The 20,693-nt window shown below is 40.2% G+C and overlaps 1 protein-coding gene across 1 annotated transcript; it reads right to left on the bottom strand.

Annotated features, from left to right (window-relative positions):
* Positions 1 to 351: 351 nt before the first annotated feature.
* Positions 352 to 10,514, bottom strand: PDK4 (pyruvate dehydrogenase kinase 4). The gene is made up of 11 exons (XM_039549682.1): positions 10,260 to 10,514; positions 9,236 to 9,377; positions 8,139 to 8,210; positions 7,449 to 7,633; positions 6,930 to 7,019; positions 6,312 to 6,389; positions 5,601 to 5,677; positions 5,002 to 5,100; positions 4,592 to 4,702; positions 3,774 to 3,887; positions 352 to 2,840 (listed from the first exon to the last, which is right to left on the bottom strand). Exons 1-11 carry the CDS (start codon positions 10,405 to 10,407, stop codon positions 2,709 to 2,711), a joined length of 1,248 nt encoding a protein of 415 aa, XP_039405616.1. The 5' UTR covers positions 10,408 to 10,514; the 3' UTR covers positions 352 to 2,708.
* Positions 10,515 to 20,693: the final 10,179 nt, after the last annotated feature.

Genomic DNA, 20,693 nt, shown 5'->3' with positions numbered 1-20,693 from the left:
GACATCTTTTTTTCTTAGTCCATTTTCATTTTCTTTAAAACTGAACAAAAGACAACTATTTTAGAGCATAAAACATACTCTGATGGAAGATTCCCAATTCTCATCTCAAAATGAATACTGTCCTAATTATAAAGAGCAAGGAGCTGCATAAGCTAATGCACTGATTTTAGGTACTATGTAACCTCTCAACCAATGCAACATTAAGCATAAGCAGATAATTCTTCTAGTGTTTCTTCCTCCTGCTGTACCTGACACGGTGTGAGTGTTGTTTTTCTCAACTCCATTTGAAAAGGCTTAAAATAAAAAGCCCTTGCTTGCACTAGACTTCTTAAAAAACCAAAGATACAGACAACCATTTAAAAGATTTTATTATAAAACTATTTCAACATCTACATCCAAGTAAAAGACTTAAAACTACAGCTCTACTTCCAGAATAAAGTCAGTGAGTGCTGGAAAAGGTGCTGTATTATCTAGGTAGATAGACATAGTTTGTAATACTACAGAGATTTCAAGTGGATTCCTTAAGTGCTACAAAACCTCTGCCTGCATCATGAATATTCCACAGCTTCTCTCTGCAAGCATCATCACAAACATTTTTCCATCACCCATCCTCAGCTGCTTTGAAACAGAAATTACAGCTCTAACTGGAGCAGCTGCAGCTGTGTTACAGATGTACCATCAGATCACAACTCAGGTTCAAGCATTACTGGGTGCAGGCAGAAAGGTATAAATTGTGTTTGCTTGACAATAATGACTACCTAGGTATGTGTTTGTGACCTTGTATTCAATACAAAAATCAACAAATACTCAATTATTTTATGACAGTGAGACCAGCTTTTTCACACCTGTACATTCTAGACAAAGATATTTCCTTTTTATTAGTCATTTCATTCACTGAGCTGAGCCCAGATGCATGATCTGGTGACCTTTGGTGACTGCACCTCATTCACCAGGATAAAAACAGCCCAGATGCAGTACTAAAGTCATCATACTCAGCAGTTATCATTAATACATCTAAAATTATTTTTTAAAATAAACAAGGCATATCAAAATTCTATTTTATTTTCAATGAGAAATAAAGCTCAACAGGACTTCTAGAACACAAAGGTAGTTTCCTATTAAAAACCATTTTAGATTCACAGTGGAATATGAAGTGATTTTCCATCCAACAAATAGAAATCTCTAATAGAAAACTATCATGCTGAGCAGGATGCTTTGCTGTATTTGCAACTTCTTGCACAGGATCATGTAAGATAACATGATAATTAGGTAAAAAATTCAAGTAATATTATACAGCCCTGATGAACTTCTGACTGGCCAGCTTGGCAATGTCCAATAGTATAGCATCTGTTAAGTTTACCTTGCTTACAAAAGTGAAAACACACAAAGATGGGCAAGGAAGAAGCTTATTGAGAATGGAATATTTTCGGAACAACTCTCTCCCACTGGCTCTGTTCCTGTGGGAATTCCCCCTACTTTTCTGTTCATAAAAGCTGTTCTGTAGTTTTCAGTGCTGCTTATATTTTGAAACATTTCCTAAGCCATTTCCATTGTAATGAACAGTTCTTAGAATAAATTTTTATAGTTCCAACACCACTCCTGAAAACCTTGCCAACAGACCTTCAGTGCTCACCACAGCTTTCAGATTACAGATTCCCCATGTACCTCTTTGAGCTGCTGTGGTCTGATACAAATTTGGAAAATACAATTGGCAGATTTTGGTTTAGTGTACTGAGCCACTAACCTCCTAACAGCACAACAGAAACAAACCACAAGACTGTGCTTTAAACATGCTGTTTTTCACAACATGCTTATACAATACACATCACCAAAACCTTTCTGTTCAACTTGCACATCTGACTTCAGTTCTTGGAAAATCCTAACTGACTTACTTGGCACACATTCTCCAGAATACAGGGATGTAGGCTAGATGTACCTTAACATTAGAGCTGTTTATATTTCCATTTCTTTCCAGTAGCTTTTAAAAATATCCTGATTTTCTTCTTCATTACCTTATGCATAGAAGCCTTACTTGGCTGATTTCCCATGAAGAGCTTAACATAAAGTATCTAGCAACATGACTCACAGGGCAAGGCATCGCAGAAGAATTATTCCTGGAATACCTTTTTTCTTTAAATGGGACTTCTTTATATAGGGAAAACACTTTCTCCATACCTCCCAGGGCTCCCTCTCTTCCAGTCAGGCTGTATTTGAATGCTGTTTGCATCTTGCTACAAGACTGCCATGTTAATGAATCTTTTCCAAATGTTATAAATACAGCTTTAAAGTACAGATGTTATCTATCTACCTGAGAAGTTCTGTAATAAGATAAACTGCTGATAACTATTCTAACAGAAAAATATGCATCAACATAACTCATGTTTATCAGTATTCAGAATTCAAGCATTAAACAGGATTTGAAAATTGCACACCTCTACCACACCAAGTCTTTGATCATAGTAAAAAAATGGCCTGATTTTCCTCTATACACAGCTCTTCTTTAAAGACATATGTGCTCCTACTTTCCTCATCCTGAAGTCCACAGCAAGGTTTCAGATCCAGCACATACAGCCTAGGTTTATAATATTCTTATCTTCTTTCTCCTCTGCCAGTTCTGAAACTTGCTTGTTTGGAGGTAGATTAGTACTTCCAGACGCTGCTCTTGAAGCCAGCTTGATCCCTTTGGGTGTCTGGATACCAACTTCTCTTCAGAAAGCTGCACTCTGTTTTGCCACATTCTTTGGGACACACCAGTCATCTGCTTCTGAGGTAGCCTGGTAATGCTTGGAAGCTGATTTGTTAAAAACTGGGAGTTTTTCTACTGATTCTGTTGATAAGGCCTAAAAGCCAAGAAGGAACAAGTTACTTGGTTTCTTTCTCTCAATAATGCCACTTAGCAAAAATTCATTCAGTATGCCTAAAGTGTTAAGCCAGTGACACTACAAAATGAAGTTATTCACACAAGTGTTTTTACAATAGATGCAGTAGTTTAGGTGCTTCAGTATCTACGACTGCTTTGGATAATTTGGCAGGACAAATGCAGTAACATCGCATCCTATTTATGCATTTTTAATAGGCCTTAAGCAGTACCCTCTAACATGATTTCAAGATAGTCCAGGAATGCATGGAAAAGGACCTTCATTTGCAAAATTCCAGAGAAAAAGTTTTAATAGAAATGTTATATATATATGTAGCTGAACTGTCTCTTCCTTTTGTACTTCTTCTCTGATTGTGCTTCAGTGTTTTCAGTTTAGCAAAAGAAATTCAAAGCAAGTTTTTCCCATTATTAAGTGCAGAAAGTAGAAAAGAATATGTAGTGCTGTTTGCAGGTTTCTTACAGAAACAGCAGTGCATGTTATATGCCCAGTGTTCAAAATTACTGGTATCTGAATCCCACAGCTTGCTGTAAGGCAGATGTTGAATAGCACCTTGACTCCTTAAGGATTTAGTTTACATGGATTTTCTAGTTTTCAGAGTAAACAAACTAGATCTGTTGCTCACACCTTTACTGCACTCTCTTCAAGTACTTTGTATTCCATGAACAAGGAGATAACATCTTAAGCTGAAAACCAACAAGGCTCTCACTAGTAGTTTTTCAAGTAAACTAGTTAAAGCCAAGTGACTTTTTTAATACCAGTTACTAAATCTGTAACTTCTCAAGAAAAAACAAGAGCTACTCATGAGCAGAGAATTTGTTTACCTTAAAATGGTAATGAGTAAACCCACTGCATTAATGGTAGTTATCTCTTATTTAACTAAATTTAAATACATACCTTCAAGTAGATGATAGCATCTGTTCCATAACCACATATGGAGTAAAGATTTAGATCTCCTTGAAAGTATTTAGCATACAGACGAGAAATTGGCAAGCCATACCCAAAGCCAGCCTAAAAATAAAGTACAATATAAAATTAATTAATTTTTTTACTAGCTCTTATGGCTTAAAGTTAAATATCTGGAAAGTCTTCAGAGATTTTTAAGCTGTTAAAAAATCCTTTGCACTTCCTCTTCTGGTAGAAGAAAACATAAATCTCTACTCTGTTTCATAGAGAATGCTGAAACTGACCATTAAAAAAACCCAAAACCACAAGAAAAAAGATCTCCATGGAAGTGGAAGGGTCTATATTCATGTCCCACTTTTACATATTACATTTCAGTATTTTTCCCTCCCTTGTTTTTGCTAGTACAGCTTGATTAGTAAAAGGAGCTTGCTACTGGGAGATTAATAACAGTCTAAAAGCCTGTTCTAGTTGTGCTTGCCTCCAGAAAGACAGTGTGATTTACAGTAAGTTTAAGGACTGAGTGGAGAGTGAAGACAAAGTAAATTAGTGTCATTGGAATGTAAGAAGAAAAAAAAAAAGGGGGTTAGATTCAGGTTGCAATGCTCTTCTTTGTTTTTCCCTTTAAAAGCATATTTTTGTCCACTAAGCTAAATATCAAAACTTTGTTTCAGAAAGTGTAAATTCATATTTATGGGGCTCGGTAATCTTTGCACATCCCACAAAGCAGCAGGGTGGACACAGTGCTTCATTATTAACACAGCAACACTTACAACAACCTAATTGCAACAGAAGTATTGAAAGTATCTTACAAGAGGGGTATTTCGACCATCATCCATATTTGGCCTTGGGGCGGTGGAATACATGTAGCTAAACAGCTGCTCAATTTTCCTTACTGGAACACCACCTCCTCGGTCTGAGATCTGATTTAAGAGAGAATGAAGTTAACAACTAGCATGCACTAAGAATGGTATTTAAAATGCTGCTATTTGAACACACCTTTCCAACAGTCATAAATGCAAACATTTGTTTTGCAGCATATTATTTTCCAATTAGATAATTGTGCTACGTGGAGGCTCGTATCATCGAGAATGCTCATGTGCTCATACACAGTATCTTTGATCTTTTCTCAGAGGCCAGAAGATCTTTTAATAGAATCAGCTAAGCATGTATAATAACAAAGATTACATTAAGTCCATATTGTAGTAGGCCAGTAAAATACCTTGATTGCCAGGTCTTCTTTCCCTAGAACAACTGTCACTTCAATCGGAGAAAGGGTAGGACTGTTTTCTTGGAATTCAACAGTTGCTCTCATTGAATTCTGTGGAAAAGAAGGTTACCATGATCAGAGATTGTTGAATCCATGCACTTCAAACCACACTCGTTGTACATAGAGGCAAAATTACCCTCTATTCCTATCAGTGCCTAGTTTCCAAGGGACACACCTAGCATTTTGGCATAATGGGAACAGAGGAGGTCTCACACCTAGAAGTATCTAAGCATAGCCAAGACTCTTCTGAGCGAAAGATTACAACTTCTTGCCCAACATAACTCAGGCACTGTAAATTAAATAACATAACTCCCTTAAAGTCAACAGGTTTCTGGAGAAGAGCAAAGTTCAGCAGTTGCTAAAGGCTGCCAGATTTCTGCATCTCATGCTGGCAGCACTGAAGTTCAGCCCATTCACTACTCCTAAACACACTGTCCAATCCACAGAAAAGGCACCAGGGCAAATCTGCAGACGTAATCTCTAAAAGCAGAAGGCTAGTGGTGGTCACCACCCCACAGCCCACTTAACTCTCTCAGTTTACACTGACATACCTTAAAGAGCTCAAAAAGCATGTGAAAAAGATGAGATGGAACATATACAATGGTAATTGGTTCTCCTGGAGCTTTTCCTAGAGGAAAGGAAAAATACAAAAGATTTAAAAGGGTGATGACATTTTTCTATATTGTATCCAAATTTTACAATGAGCAAGTTGCCAAAACAAACAAAAAAATAAATCAAGTTTAATTTTTGGTTTTCCTCCCTCCAAAATTGGCAAACAGCTTTATGCATTCATAACAGTGTTTAGATTGCAATTGCCACTTGCTTAGTAACAGCTTCTTTTCAAAGAAAGAAGTAAAAAAATCAAGTATTAATTCCCCTTTATAAATAAAGGATTTTAATAATTAAGCAGACTGCTGACATCAGACACATGCAGGCAGCTCAGACCAGACCCAGCATTTCAGCAGCCTCACTTCCTCACCCCAGATACAGAGGTCCTCTGTAGCAACTTCTCATGTTACTTTAAGTCCAGGTTTGTCTGACTTTTCTCAAATTCATAAATGGTACCTCAAAAATTTAGTGTTTAAGATACATTGACATTTGAGTTCTAACACAGGAGGTTAAATGAGGTGCCTCTAATAGAAAATGAAGAGGAACTAGCCCAAGTCAGATTAACTAGTATGTGCATTAAGGTTACAGAACTGGGAGCCTTTTGAGTCAGTAAAAGCAGCAGTTTGGCTATCAATAGGAAGCTCTCATCTTACCATTCACTTGAGTAAGTTTCAGTTCTGGAGATGTTAAGTAATACTGGTCACACAACATCTTGGAACTTTCATAAGCATCTGAAATAATTATTTAAATAAATGATATAAAGTATAATATCAAGCAATGTAGAAATTAATTTTAATGCATGGCAGAATACAGCTTTTAACTGCATAGCTGCTAAGGTGTTAGAGAGTCTAAGACATAGACAAGGGAATGTGTGTCAAGGGAATGATAACTTTGCATCCACTGTGTGCACTATAAATTGAGAACAAGGGGCAATTATAGCAGCATGAGCAAATCTTTGTACACTTTGATAATTGTACGGAACTGATGCATCTGTTATCTACCTCTAGGTAAAACCAATCTCAACACCTCAGACAACTTCAACTCCTACCTCATCTGTCACTTGCTAGGACTTACTCCAACATGATTTTTTGCTGCTACTTTGTATTTTAAATTCCGGCCTCTAAAAGCTCGTGCCTTGGTAAGACTGCTTTCAGCTATTTCAATTAAAGCCAGTCAGCATCCTCTACAACACAAGTTGGTACCCAAACTGCTTGCAATCAGATACAGATACTGATCAGGAAGACAAACATTAAAGCTCTGAGAATACGCACCATTTACTACTTCAGCAACATCACAGCAAGGATCAATACTTCCAATGTGCCTTGGGTGCCCCGAGCCAGACTTATCATCAAAAAGAAGAGCTGTTTGAGATGAGAACAATACAGTATTTAATCACAAATACTGTATTATGTAAAAGCCTAAAAATTGAGACTAATACAGTGAAATCACAACATATAATCACATAAAATATTGAATGTTGTTTATGCCTTTTATGAGTTAAAATGGTATATAATGTCAGCAAACTATGTTGGCTTCTCTGTAGTTCACATCTAAAGGTTTTTCAGACATTGATGATATCCCTACATATTCCACAAAAGAGTTACTTCAATTATTCTGTAGTCTAGAAAACAAGTTTTTCCATTACTCTCTTAAGTGATAGTTTCCATTTCTAACTTTTCAGTGTCACACAAAATCATGTGAAGCAGTTCTCCATCAGTTTTCAGAAGTGCTGATATTAACATGTTACTCATTAGGTTTAAGTTTTTTCTCAAGCAAAAATTTCTACTTACTGTGTTGGTTCATTAGCATCCGGGTGGAAATACGGCTCATGTAAAAACGATCCAAAAAATACTGGATGTTATGATTGGTGACAGGATCTGCTTTAAAAGTGTCTTTGTATTCAATTATTCCTTGTGCCATTGTAGGAACCACATCATGATGTCTGTTTCGGACTCTAATTAGAGTATCTATAAAGCTAGGTCAAAAAGAGATCTTTTTAGAACATTATTCTCAGATTACACAGATGCAAGCTTTGTATAATGTAATTATTTAATCCAGCACCAGCACAGCTAAGTGCTTAACAGCCTGTTAAAATACAGTCTGTTTCTTTCACTCTTTTAAAAGTAATTCCTCACTAACCTAACCCAGAAGAGTTTGGCATTTTTAAAACAGAAGGTATAATGAGCCATATCAAATTCACTGCCTGTTTAATCATTTATTTGAGCAGAGGAAAATGTAAGAAAGGGAAAAAGATCCCAAGCCGACATCTTGGAAAGAAGCAGAGATGTGACTTCACAGATAATTTTTTTTAGTATTTCTCTGTCATGACAGTTCAAGGGACAACAGACCAGCTTGTTCTATGTTCAGCTCTTCTGCTAGATTATCAAATTCAGCTCATGATGGCTGTCAGTCTAAAGTAAATATATCGTGAAAAGTAGAATGTGAACTAAAAAGTTCCAAAAAACAAATTAAAAGCTTACTCAGATAAGACTTTTTGGTCATCTGGGCTTTTCTGATTGAACTCAACCAGCTCCTTTAGGCTTTGGATGTACCTATTGAAAAAGAACACAAGAAATATATGCTATTAATTGATTTTTATTAATCTATCAACTTGAAAAATACTTTGTCTTGTGCACATCATTAGTCCTAACAACTCAGCTAGGAGTTTTAAGTATCTCTGAAATATCAAAGTTACAACCAGCAATGGGATGACAGATTAACACTTCTCGACTGCCTGAACCCCAGAAGTTTTAAGTCTTTTTTTGTGCCTGCCACCAAAGAGGAATCTAAACCCTCGCTTAAGGTATGTAGGATCCCCTTATAACTCTCGAGTACAGAGTATTTCAAAAGAAGATCCAAATGACAATGACAATCAGTAAGACACTTAAGCAAAATTTTTCCAAATCTGATCAGCATTGGCAGAAGCTAAGCCTCTTGCACTAACACCTGACAGTCTTGACGCATATGGCAAAGGCACAACTGTTGGCTATATTAAGAACAGTTTCTAGATCTCACTCTAATACTTCTGCTCTTTATGTCAGCCATCCTGGCAAATGCTGCAACTGTGCCAGTAAACAAGGTTAAATCAGATTCAACCACTGTATCAACTGCAGAGATTATGTTAATTGAATTTCAAACACTCGTTGCACGTATTAAGGCAATATACTTTGGAACAGAAGCTCTGTTAGTAACTGCATCAGTGACAGATCAAAACAGGTACATAGCCTACTTTCCCATTTTGTTTGGGTCTAAGGGTCTGTAATGCTATGGGGAAAATATTTTCTTTTCCCCCTTCTTGAAGAGTAAAAAGTGAGATTTGCTCTATTAGCTATTTCAAACTGTAAACTACCCCCCAAACACACTAATTTAAAGATGACAATATAACCATATTGGTTTTCAATTTAATTTTAGTGTGCTAGAAAAGGACAGTGTGTAACAGCTCGCAATTCAGCTTTGAGGAAGGAACTGCATTTCTACTGTATTTTGTTATGCTTTCTACTATTCAAAAAAGTCTGTAACAATAAAGTTCTCAAAGCTATGTTAATTTGCATGCTGAATTCATGCAGTTCATACTCACCAGCTTTTTACTAATTTTACTGATGGAGTGCCTAGTAATTTATCAGGAAGAAGATCGATTTCTTTCAGGATGTTTGCAAACCTCACAGGAAGCTCTTGTCGCAGAAATGAGAAAGAAGTTCTCTCACATCCATTAGTCGAGCCTATGAATAAATCCAAAATAAAGTTTTTGTTTAAGAAAGTTTCAAGGTGTAACTACAGATTGCTGACTTTCCACGAACTTCAGGACTCTATCCGTCTGCAATCATGAGGCTTTTACTGGCCAGGTCATCTAAGTGTACATATATGTTTGTGCTGAACGCTGTTTACATGACAGTAAGACACAGCGTGCTCTTGGACGGGATACTTGTACAGTTCCCACTTAGCATGAGACTTAATTGCAATCCCCTAAGAAGTACTCCAGCCTCTGTAAACAGGAGGTTCTTCGGGGTGACGTCTGGCAGCATCATGTGCGCACGGCCGCCAGAGCTGCCAAAGCGCTAATGGGATCAGGGAACAGCGCGTTCACTCCGCCTGATGGCTCCTCCCGCCCCGGTGTGCGCGGAGCACGAACACGCCCCGCAGCCCATGGACCTCTCAGAGCCCGCACCCTACGAACACCGCCGAAACAGCGCTGTAGCGCATCTTCAGCTCTGATGACGGCACTCAGACGTCTCCAGCGCCTGGCACCTGGCCGGGGGGTAACTGCGGCCGGGGGTGCCCACCCGAGGTGACCTCCCCGCCGCCGCCACCACCCCGGGATCGGCAGATTCCCAGCGGGGCTGGGCATACCAGGCAGGGGCAGCTCCCCTCCTCCGCCCTGGCGCTGGGCAGCCGAGCCGGGGGTCAGCAGCGACTTCAGCACTGGCCGAGCGCGGACCCGTCGGGGCGGGGATCGCCGCCTCCTCTGTCCGGCACAGCACCGCTCCCGCACCCCCTTCCGCGGCAGCCCCCGGGCTCGCCCCTCCGCGGAGAAACGAGCCTCCGAGCCCCGGGCTTGGGCTGTCCCCCGGCCCCGACCTCCTCCTGTTCCTCCCCACTCTCACCAAAGTCCAGCAACTGCTTGATGGAGAGCGGGGACGGGGAGAAGCGGGAAAACTGCTCCACCTCCTGCGGCAACCGGCCGCTGCTGCTGCCGGCACTGGCCCCTGCCAGTGGGGCGGCGCTGCGCAGGGTTATCCGGGCGGCCTTCATCGCTCCCGGGGCGGCGGGTGCGTGGCACGTAAGCGATCGGGTGGGTGAGCGGGTGATCCGGTGGCTCCGGGACTGTCGCTATCCTCTCGCCTGTGACGGGCGGCTTCACGTGGCGCCTCTATTTACAATCGCAGCGGGGCGGGGCTCCGGCAGGCCGCGCCCCGCCGGGCGCCTCGTGACAGCGCTGGCGGGGTTCCCCTTGCCCGGAGGCCTGGGCCAGCGGGCGGCTCGCCAGCGGCACGGCGAAGTGTCAGGGGTGTCGGGCCGGGGGACAGCTGCGGGGCTAGGGCACAGGGAGCGGCGGGTGCTGCTCCTGCACCGCCCGCGGTGACCTTGTGTACCGGGCAGGGGCCGGGCGAGGCCGGCGGGGTGGTCGTGCCCAGCTCCGAGGCGCCGCGTTGCTCCCGCCCCTCACGGGCTGCGGGGGGGTCCGGCCGTGTGCGGGCCGTGCACAGGCTGTGCACAGACACCCAGTGGGCGCCCGGGCTGCGGGGGGAGCGGGCCCGGACGAGCGGGGAGCGCTGACACGGCGTGAGGGGCGCGATGGCGTCCGGGCGAAGCTGTGTCTTCGCACTCGTACCGGGGGTGCTGGGGGTGCTCGTACTGATAGGGTAACTCCAGGGTCGACGCAGAGGCTGCATGGAATGCAAAAGGAGCAAAATGAGATCCCAGCCGCAGGGGTGAGGGTGCCTGCATGTAGGCCATGGCTGTGACCTTGGTTAGTAGTGACCAGATACCCGAAGACAGCTGTGCTGGTGACGCACTGGCCCCAGATCGGCATGTGGCCTTTATTTACTGTCACTAGAGCTGACCTAAGAAGGGGCTGATACAGTGCTCTCAGGGGCAGCTCATCTTCCATTGTCACAGTCGATCAGGGAAAAGCCACCTTTCCTCTTTGCTGGAGAAGGAGCTTGGAATTCCAGTGCTGCCTGGCCTTTTCCCAACATGCCGAGTCCACTTCACTGAGGGCAGGGTTTGCATAATGCATTGAAGAATGGAGTTAATGTCAGCAGAGGGCTTCCTGACATCTGAAAACTTGGTCTGTAACAGCAGGAGCATGTGGCAGTAAAATAATATAAAATAATGGTGCCCTAATATTTGCATACAACTCCCCAGTCCAATTTTATATGCATATATTTACACACACAAACATGCAAACTTTTTCAAGGGAAGGAAGATAACATTCCTAACAAGAAATGCTTGCACTTAGTTTAATGGACAGAGAAGAATACTTTAGCTTGTCATTAGACTGTTTTTTAAACTTCATCTCATTTAGTCATTATATCTGTTATCCCTGTTTATGGTTCTACTCCCACTGTACTGTATGTTTTATTATTTTATTGCTCCCTGTTTTATTTTATTGGGAGAGTTACTCTGTTATTTTTCCATCAGTTATATTCTGGTTTACCACAGTGACTGAATGTTGGTGTATGAAATTTGAAATGAAGCAAAATGTAGACCTCTAATAGCAGCAAATGTAATAACTTTGATTTTCCTGTTCTTGCTAGAAGTTAAAAATTTAGGAATTTGGGATTTTCTTTTGACTGTTTCAAGTTGGTTTGCCTGCAAGTTGCAGTTGACTCACAGAAGTGAAAATATCATACAAATTTGTTTAAACTATGAAACATGTATAGGATAGGTTTTGTTTTGTTCCATTTTCTTCCTGAAGCTACTAATTGGTGACAAGCAGGAACCTCAAAATTAACACTTTGCAATAAAATCTGGGTCAAGAAAGTTCTCTGCACTAGGCAGTTATTCCAGTTTATAAGGTCACTATTTCTATTCCTATGAGATACTTCGTTTAATCTGTTGGTGTGCTGAGCCTGCTTAATACAAGTAACTTGAATATCCTATGTGAGTAGTCATTTTACACACCCTGTTCTGAATAGGGAGAATGTCTACTAAGAATAATTTCTGTTGTTTGCATTCATTTTTCTTTACAACAACTTGTTTTTTCATTGTTTTCCTGGTAGTTATATGCACTAAGGTATGAAAAAATCTCTTACATATTCAGTTTAGCTCTGAACAAAGGTAAAATTGAAGTTGCAGGAAATACAGGAAGTGTGTTGCTTTCCCCATTTGTTAAAAGGGCAAAGCTCCAGTAATTCAAAACCTGGATGTTTTTCAAATCAAAACAAACTTCTACAAGAATTTTATGCATCAGCAGCACAAGAACAGTGTTTTATTATTCAGATGAGCTTCTAAAAGAAGCGTGTCTCCTTCATAATTCAGATTTGCTTCTCGCTCATTGTATGATGGTTATATTTTACAGGAGATTCTGAACAATATAAATTATCATTCTTGCATATATAAACTATATAATTGTGAAATAATTGTTATGGATGTCCTGAATGTTGAGCAAGATAGCTAAGCTTCAGACACAAATGTAACAATATATGAGGATTCATGATCAGCCAAGCTGCAGGTGAACTAGGCTGTGAAAATTGTAACCAGTTCAAAGAATGCCTCCGTTTATCCTGTCTTTAGCAGTGTTCTCACTTTACTTTCTCTCCAAACCACCATTTCACCCTCCTTCTGAAACACGTGACAGTTTTAAGTGCAGGTGTCAAAGAACAATATTTTGACTGTGAAGGACAGTGCCAAATTCTGAACTGCAGTATTCATCAGAGGGGGTCTCATTTCTGCTGCTTAGATATTTTAACTTTCCTCTTCTGAACTGCCCTGGGGCAAGTTTTGAAGAGGTGGTAACAATGCTTGCAGTTGCTTGGTCACGGTAATGTTTTGCTGACTATGCTTAAGGAAATGGAGCTGTGTTAACATTCTGCTTTTTCCACAACAGATGGGTCCAGAAGAGTGGAATGAATGAAGCCTGGATTTCTGTCCATTTGTGTCCTAATAGCTCTCCATTGCAATCAGCTGTCTCTCGCCTCATGTTTCTTATGTCCTCACCCCTGCTGGAGACACTACATGCTGTACTTAGATCAGAGCCGTGTTCCTGATCAGCCAGCATGTGTAATGACTGACCATGTTGCTGATGTCCAGTAGAAGGTATCATGGTTGCTTTTGCCCTACCTTTTTCTATGTGGGGACAAAAATTTAAGGTTTTTTTCCTAACCCAACAAGTGCTGGAGACCCAATAGGATGTGCTGGGATGAGTGCCCTCTCCTGACCAGCCAGAATACGTGGGATGACTACTGGTGTGGTTGCTGCTCTCAAGTAGAATGAGTCTGGCTCAGTTTCCCCACCCTTTTATTCAGTGTGGAGCAAAATTTTAATCTCTCCTTCCTAAACCACCTCCTAGTTTGTACAAAGTTTGTAGGGAGTTGATTATCTATTCAAATTTGGTTAAAATGCTTAGGAGGTTTGGCAAACAGGTGAACAGGCAACATTATCAAAGTTTTTTCCCTTATGGAACCAGACTAACATTCTCTGCTAGGGACAAAGGCAACTTCTAATCCTGCTTTTGTAAGGAAGGGTAAATGATAATCCAGGAGGAGCAGTAAGTCTGGGTGGAAATTAATGGTAGCACTAGGAAGTTTTGAATGTAAGTGGAAGCAATAGTCTGGTGACAAGAGCATGAGTCACATTCTTAGCTCTTCATGAAATTTCCAGCAGTACCAAGGGCAAATTGCTCACCCTCTGCCTGCAGATGGTTCTGCATTTATGGAACTGGATTGATACTTTAACCTACTAATACATTTGTTTTCTAAATATTTATGTGGCCCTTTACATGGAAAAAAATACAGAAATAGCATTACAAACAAGGGTCATATCTTCCCGTTCTCATCTTTCTGTCACCCAATGCTGCTGCCTTATGAGCTGTCAAGCTGCTGGGGGCTCCCGGTGCAGCCAAAACAGCCAAAGTAGGTGAAAGGTTGTGGAGAAGCACACAAATAAGCTGGCGTGCCTCTTCAGTAGTTCAGTGAGGGAAAGGTTCTGCAGCTGCTCCAGCACTTTCACAATCTCCCCCAGCTGGTCATAACTTGGCAAAAGTCAAGAGTACGGTAGCTGGATCATTTTACAGGTGGAGCTGTGGCCGGTCAGCAGCATGCTTGGAGCTGTAAACATGGCAACTCGGCAGCCCTGAACAGGAGACACCCTTTTTCCTCAGTCCCTGCCTTTGTTACCCATGTCTGAAATTATCTGTTAACTCCTTTAAAATCATGGAAAATGAGACTGGATTGCTGGTTTCAAAATTGCTTTTCCAGAAAATAGCTAGAGGCTTGCACGAGATTAACTGTGGGTGTTGAAACTGGGAGAGTAGAGATAGCAGAAAGGGAAAAAACTGTTTTGGAGTGTAGCTGTACCATTCAGGAAATAAAGCTAAGACTCAAACTGTGATAAAAGTAGGACTCAAAAGTGTTTATCTTGAAATGCTTGTCACAATTCAGGAGGCTGCTTACTAAGTAGGGGAATAGTAATCTTCAGCCAAGTACTACACCATTGCAGAGGAAATAAAGGTAGACTTTCAAGGTGGGCTGGCACTGATCTGAAGTACATAGCTAAACACAAAATAATGTCTTTTTCCAGCCTCAGCTGAATACCGTAGCAGTTCTTGTGGAAGAGCATGTGACATGTTCCATGAGAGCTGCAGGTGCAGAGGAAAATAAAGAGGAAAGGTATCATCAGGACAGCTGCCACTTTGGGCCATGGCTGCCTTTACTGTGAACAGCCCTGCTCTGGAGAAGATCACCTGGGGAAAAGTGGACACCTTGTGGAAAGTCAGAGAAAAAGTTAGTGGTACCAAAAGAATACATCTTTTAAGGTCTAAATATGTTTCATCTGAACAGTTATATTTTTCTGTAGGAATATGGGAATGCGGTTAGTGTAACAGGATTATCTCAAAAGTTCTGGATTACACATTTTAGGAAACACCTCACCCAGAGAAGAAGGAGTTCTACCTTCACCTGTAACCCTTCCATGGGTCAGGGGCTTTTAACTGGTACACATACTGCTTTTGTTCTTCAGAGTAGATCACTCTGGGTGAAGAGGAGATGGTTTTGCTAAGTCTTCTGCCAGATGCACTTGATACTGTTGACTGTAGCAGGATAATTGGTAAAGTGGATGTGGTGGCTTGAGTTTCTGCTCCAAACTGGAGCCTTGAACCATTACTCCAGGTTATTTTGTCTGAGGCTGATCTTAGAAAGCATTTCCAGTTGTTCCCTCTCAGCATTTCCTTCATCAGATATGAAAGGGTTTATTTTCTTTTAGTGTCCAAATCATATGAACTTGATTGAGAAGTTTAGTCTAGGAAATAGTAAGCCAAGACATCATCTAGAAAAGGGCTCTCTAGGGTGTTACCTGGCCACTCTTTCAAAAGTCTCATGGTATCTCTGGAATGCTGCTTCTCCTTAGTGCTTTGGATTACCCAAGGGAAGTTTGTTTTTTGTTTGCAACACCCTGACTATTATCGCTGAAGTGTGAGTTCAGAGATACTAATCAGTTGCTCTCATAAAGACTGAATTTCCATAACATACTCTATGGGAGATATCTACACAGTAGGTGCATGGGAGTTTTCTTATTTGATGAAATGTATAGCCACAGGCTAAGATGTGATAACTGCAGTTAAATATGAAAACGTAGCTTGTGTATTAAAATAGTCCTGATAAAGAGCCAGTACTATAAAAAATGTTGCACTGCACAATTAAAATGCTTTGCCTTTGGGTCCGAGAAATGCAAAATATTTTTGTGTCATGACTAACAGGTGTCTAATTATGGGTAAATCACCAGTGCAACATTGCTGGAACATTAAGAACAGTCTAAACAGGGATGCTCTCCCTCTCTCCATTTACTGTGTTACTGTTTCAATCTTGTGGTATATTTGACAAAATCCACAATTTTGCTACACAACATTAAGTATGTTTTCTTGTAATTCTTTTAATATTATTTATTACTCCATCCACTTTGGTCTTTTCAAATTCAGTTTTCAATGTAGTGCTTATCTAATAGACACTGAAATGAAAAACAAAATCATCAGAGCTATGGTGGTACTTGATTTCCAAGATTTCTGTCTACCTAAAGTGACATAAAAACTCACATTAATTTAATATTTCTTCTTTTCATTTACTGAAATGACACCAATATTCTAAATTTACTGTGGTGGTTACATTTATATGCAGGCATTCATGAACATACATTTCAGTTAGTTTCTATATGGGAAAAGACACCTAGATATAAAAAAAAAAAGAAGATTAAGAGTTAAAAATATGTGCAAATACAAGTCCTGATTCCCTATTATCTGGGACATAATACCTGGGTACAAATAACCAGCAATAAGTTTGCAGGTACTGGTTTCAAAAAAACACCTTTTAAAGAAAGTATTTTAACATACTCACAGGAGTATACAGTCTGTGAAATAATATCTTTGTCTGTTGTGAGACCAATTGAATTACAAATTTAGTTTGAAAATAATATGTTATTAACAAGCATATTTGCACTGCACAAAACCAGATTCACTAAAATGTGTAAGATCTCCATTTACACCAGATAAGAAGCAGCATAATTTCTTCTTGCACACTCACACAAGTACTGTTGAAGTGAGAATTGTTGAGCGTTCTATTTTGTGGATACTCATTATGAGTACATGTTTAAGTAAGGTTGAATGTTTGGGCATTTCCTCATTCCCAGAAAGAAATACAAGCTTCTTATTCTCTGTTTCAACAGTACTGGAGAAATGTTTTGAAATTTTAATATTCAGATCAAGAAATAAATCCAAGGTAAATGTAAACAACCAGAAGATACTCAAGACAAGAAAAAGCTTTGTGATCACCACAAGAGCCCTTGCTAGCTTTCAGCAACTGCTGAGAAGGGAGGGCAGTGCTTTCCCCTGGTTTGGGTGCTGGAGAATCAGTTTTCCTTCTGCTTTTTGTTCCACATATGCTACATGGAATCCTGGAAACCAGTTCCTTATTTGCAACTCCCTATATGCTGAAGTTTAAGAAAGAGAGATAAGAGTGTTATCAAAGAAGCAATGGAGTAAGATGCTGAAACGGATATTGCTTGGGTGTGTTGCCATGCTGAAGTAAACAAGTGTATCTGTATTTATTTTTATTGGTATTTTGGGCTTACAGCATGTACATCAAATGATGTACACGCTTATCACCTCTCATGTATGGAAACAGTTTTTAAATTCTAAGCATTTCATTTAAAAGAAGTCAAATCAAATCAATGCCAAGAACCCTAGTTAAGATGTAATTTTTGCTGAAAATTACCTTTTTCAAGGCCTTGGAGAAAAAAATCAGAGATTTAGTAAAATTAAACAAATAAAGACATTTCTATCACATTTCCCTCAGTCAAACCTTCATTACATTTTCCCTCTTTATGTGAAATACAGTAAATGGATATGGTATTTGCCCTTTCCATGAGAAAGGAATGAGAAAGACTCAAAAAAGTGTTGGACTGCATTTTGAGAAGCAGTCTGTAGTTTTATGTGAGCACTTCTGGCTGCTTAATAAAGGCTGCAAGACCTTGCAGGTCTGAGGGATTTCAGTTAGAGTTATGAACCCATAGCACCTTGAGAAATTAGGTGCTAGGTCTGACCTACCTGCTGAATCGAACTCTGCTGTTGAAAACAGGGGATAAATTTCCATCTGAAGGCACTCAAAGAGAACAGAGCATTTTGACTCCTAAAATTTTCTCTTTGAAGTAAAAAGGGTGTCTCTATTTAACCATTCCTGGAGAAAAGTTTTTAATATTGTACTTTTGAATCATCCAGATAATTCCAGTCCTTTACAGTCAGTTCATGTTTCAAATCTTGTGCCAAATGCTTACATGCCTTGGAGTAGAGAAGACCCAGAGGGAACTCATAAAATTATATAGGAAGGGCACCAATTCACTCTTGCTGAGAAGTAATTTGGTTTGGTTTAGTAACCTGTGAAATAGTTCTGTAAAATTATGAACTTTAAGGAAACTGTAAAGAGTGTGATTATTGACATCTGCTGTAGGTGACCTTTACATGCTGAAAAGATCACAAGGTAGTAAAAACAAAAAAATTACAGCCTCCTTTCCTTCTTCTCTCTAATGGTCTGAAATTGAAAAATTGGATCTATTGAACCCCAGTTAAAGTTAGGACAGCCAAATAAAACAAGACTACAACCTGCAACTTGCAGTTTTCCAAGTGTGTAATTTATATACTTTAGAGACTAAATGCTGCTGCTCGAGGGAGTTGAGTCGCCACTCTCACCTGAACATAAATCACTTCATGGTATTTCCATCCATTCACTACCTCTTCCATTAACTTCCCCCTCTATGGTAAAGAAACATATCCCAGTATTTCAAAGGAATAGATGTACACGTGCAGATCATCCAAAGCTGTTTGTCCTGATTCTTTTCTCAGTGCTATGATGAGGGCTGTGTGCCTCACTATCTTTCCTACTTCTTAGTATCTTTTCTGGCTGTTCTTTCTTTGCTGTTTGTGTTAACATAATCTAAACTTCTGGCAGCTTTATGAAATTTGTGCTGGCATTGATCAGCTTGCAGGTTATGGTGAATGCCTTAACGTCATAGTTGCTGACATTACAGCAGTATGTAGCAGCTAACATTTTTAGTGCATTAGCTGTGCAAATGACCTTTTAACTCTCCGTAAGAGCATCTCACAGTTGTCCTGAGTCAGCGTGCCAGTTACCACAATAGTCTGAGGGTGGCATTTTAAGTGTCTCTCGTCACCTTGATAAGGGACCAAAAAGGCAGTAGCATGACACTAGGTATGCCCTATGACACACATTGCCTGAGTGTGCTGGATGCTGGGACATGCTGAAGGGGGCCCAGTCCAGAGCCAGAATAGCATTGCTTTCCTTGATGTAAATATCCCCTAACAATTCCCCCATAATCACATCAGTTAAATTATTTTTTCCACAGCTCCCTTTGGAAAGGAATTCTGTCTGGTCCTGTCCTGTCTCACTCTTTTCATTTTAATAAACATGTTTTCCAGAAGTATATTGAGCAACATGATGAGCATTGAGACATGCAATTGTCTCATTCTTCCTTTTATTTTTTCATTAAGAAAGTTATTAACGTTTGCATTTTTTGAAATTTAATTTTATGGCTGATACACTGTTTACATCATGGTCAAAAGGATGTGTTTCCCAGTTCTAGTAGAAGTGTATGGACTGTCTGATCCCAACTTCTGTGTGTATTTGTACATAACCTTGATTTGGCCTAAGAGAAAGCCTTGATGCTTGCAGAACAGATTTATTCTGGGTCATGACTGGGAAACTGGGCTGTCACCAGTAGGGTACAACCCAGATTTTCAAATGCTTTGGAAAGTATTTGAGGATCTGACAGCTGTGTCTGAAAATACATTAAGTAGAAGTTGTTTACAGGAAAGGACAGGCTTGGTATGCTCACTAACTATTGCTGAAGAGCTGGCTGTAATGTTCTGTACTCAGAGTTCAGATAGTAACTCATGAGTTGTTACATGAGTTAAGTGGATGATTTTCAGCAGGATGGTGGGAAATCTTCTTGCCAGCTGCGCATATTAAGTACTATGCATAGCTGTTGCAGTGTGAGATATTAGAGGGGATTGCTAGGACATCCTTGAAGTGATGGGTAAACTTCTCAGCAAGAGGGAAGTTGTACATGTGCCATTTCCGGTTACTGGATAGTGTGTGAATGACTGTGAATGAAGTCCTAAGTCAGTGTCCACTGCATTGAGTTTGTTTCCAGTCATTTCAGCTGTAGTCTTAGCTGGGAACTGGATCAAACCTCTCTCTGTAAGATTGGAGATAGCAAAAAGCATGCTGAAAGGAAAAAGTCAGTTTTAAGGTTCATATTTTAATTTTTCAATCATTTTTAAAGACTTCCAGAAAAGTATTTTTTTAAGTCTGATTTCCCCCTTTTTCAGTTTCCTACATTATGCATAGATTAGTTCTATGAGTAAGAAATTTTTTTTCTTATGGCTGTCTAACTTGAGGAAGTCAGTAACCTAGGCCACCTTTGTAGCAAGGAAAAAAAAAGCAGACATTCATATCCTTGTTTTGAAATCCTTTTCTCCATGTGCTTTCTTCTTTCTGACTAAAATAAGCAATACTTCAGTTTTAAAAGTGCTCTGCCAGTGTCATGTCCATCATTACTCATGGACTGTCAGAGGAAACATGGGATATCTGAATTGAGAGAGACCATCGGGGAGATCTGGGGCCAGGAACCAGGAGGCAGGAAAGGAGGAGGAACTGATATTCCCCCATGTGAAGACCAACATCTGAGTGCACTCTGTGGTCAGGAGGGAAGCAAGGGACACCTAACCCCAGAACTGCCTGTCTCTTCTCCAGATGTAGTAAGAAAATATTAGAAAGGTAAAATGGAGCTCTCCATGGAAATTTTTGACTGAT

Source organism: Corvus cornix, chromosome 2 (assembly GCF_000738735.6).
Source record: "Corvus cornix cornix isolate S_Up_H32 chromosome 2, ASM73873v5, whole genome shotgun sequence".
In the NCBI taxonomy this organism is placed as follows: Eukaryota; Metazoa; Chordata; class Aves; order Passeriformes; family Corvidae; genus Corvus; species Corvus cornix.
The sequence above is the reverse complement of the archived record's forward strand: the minus strand, read 5'-3'. Positions and strand labels throughout refer to the sequence as shown.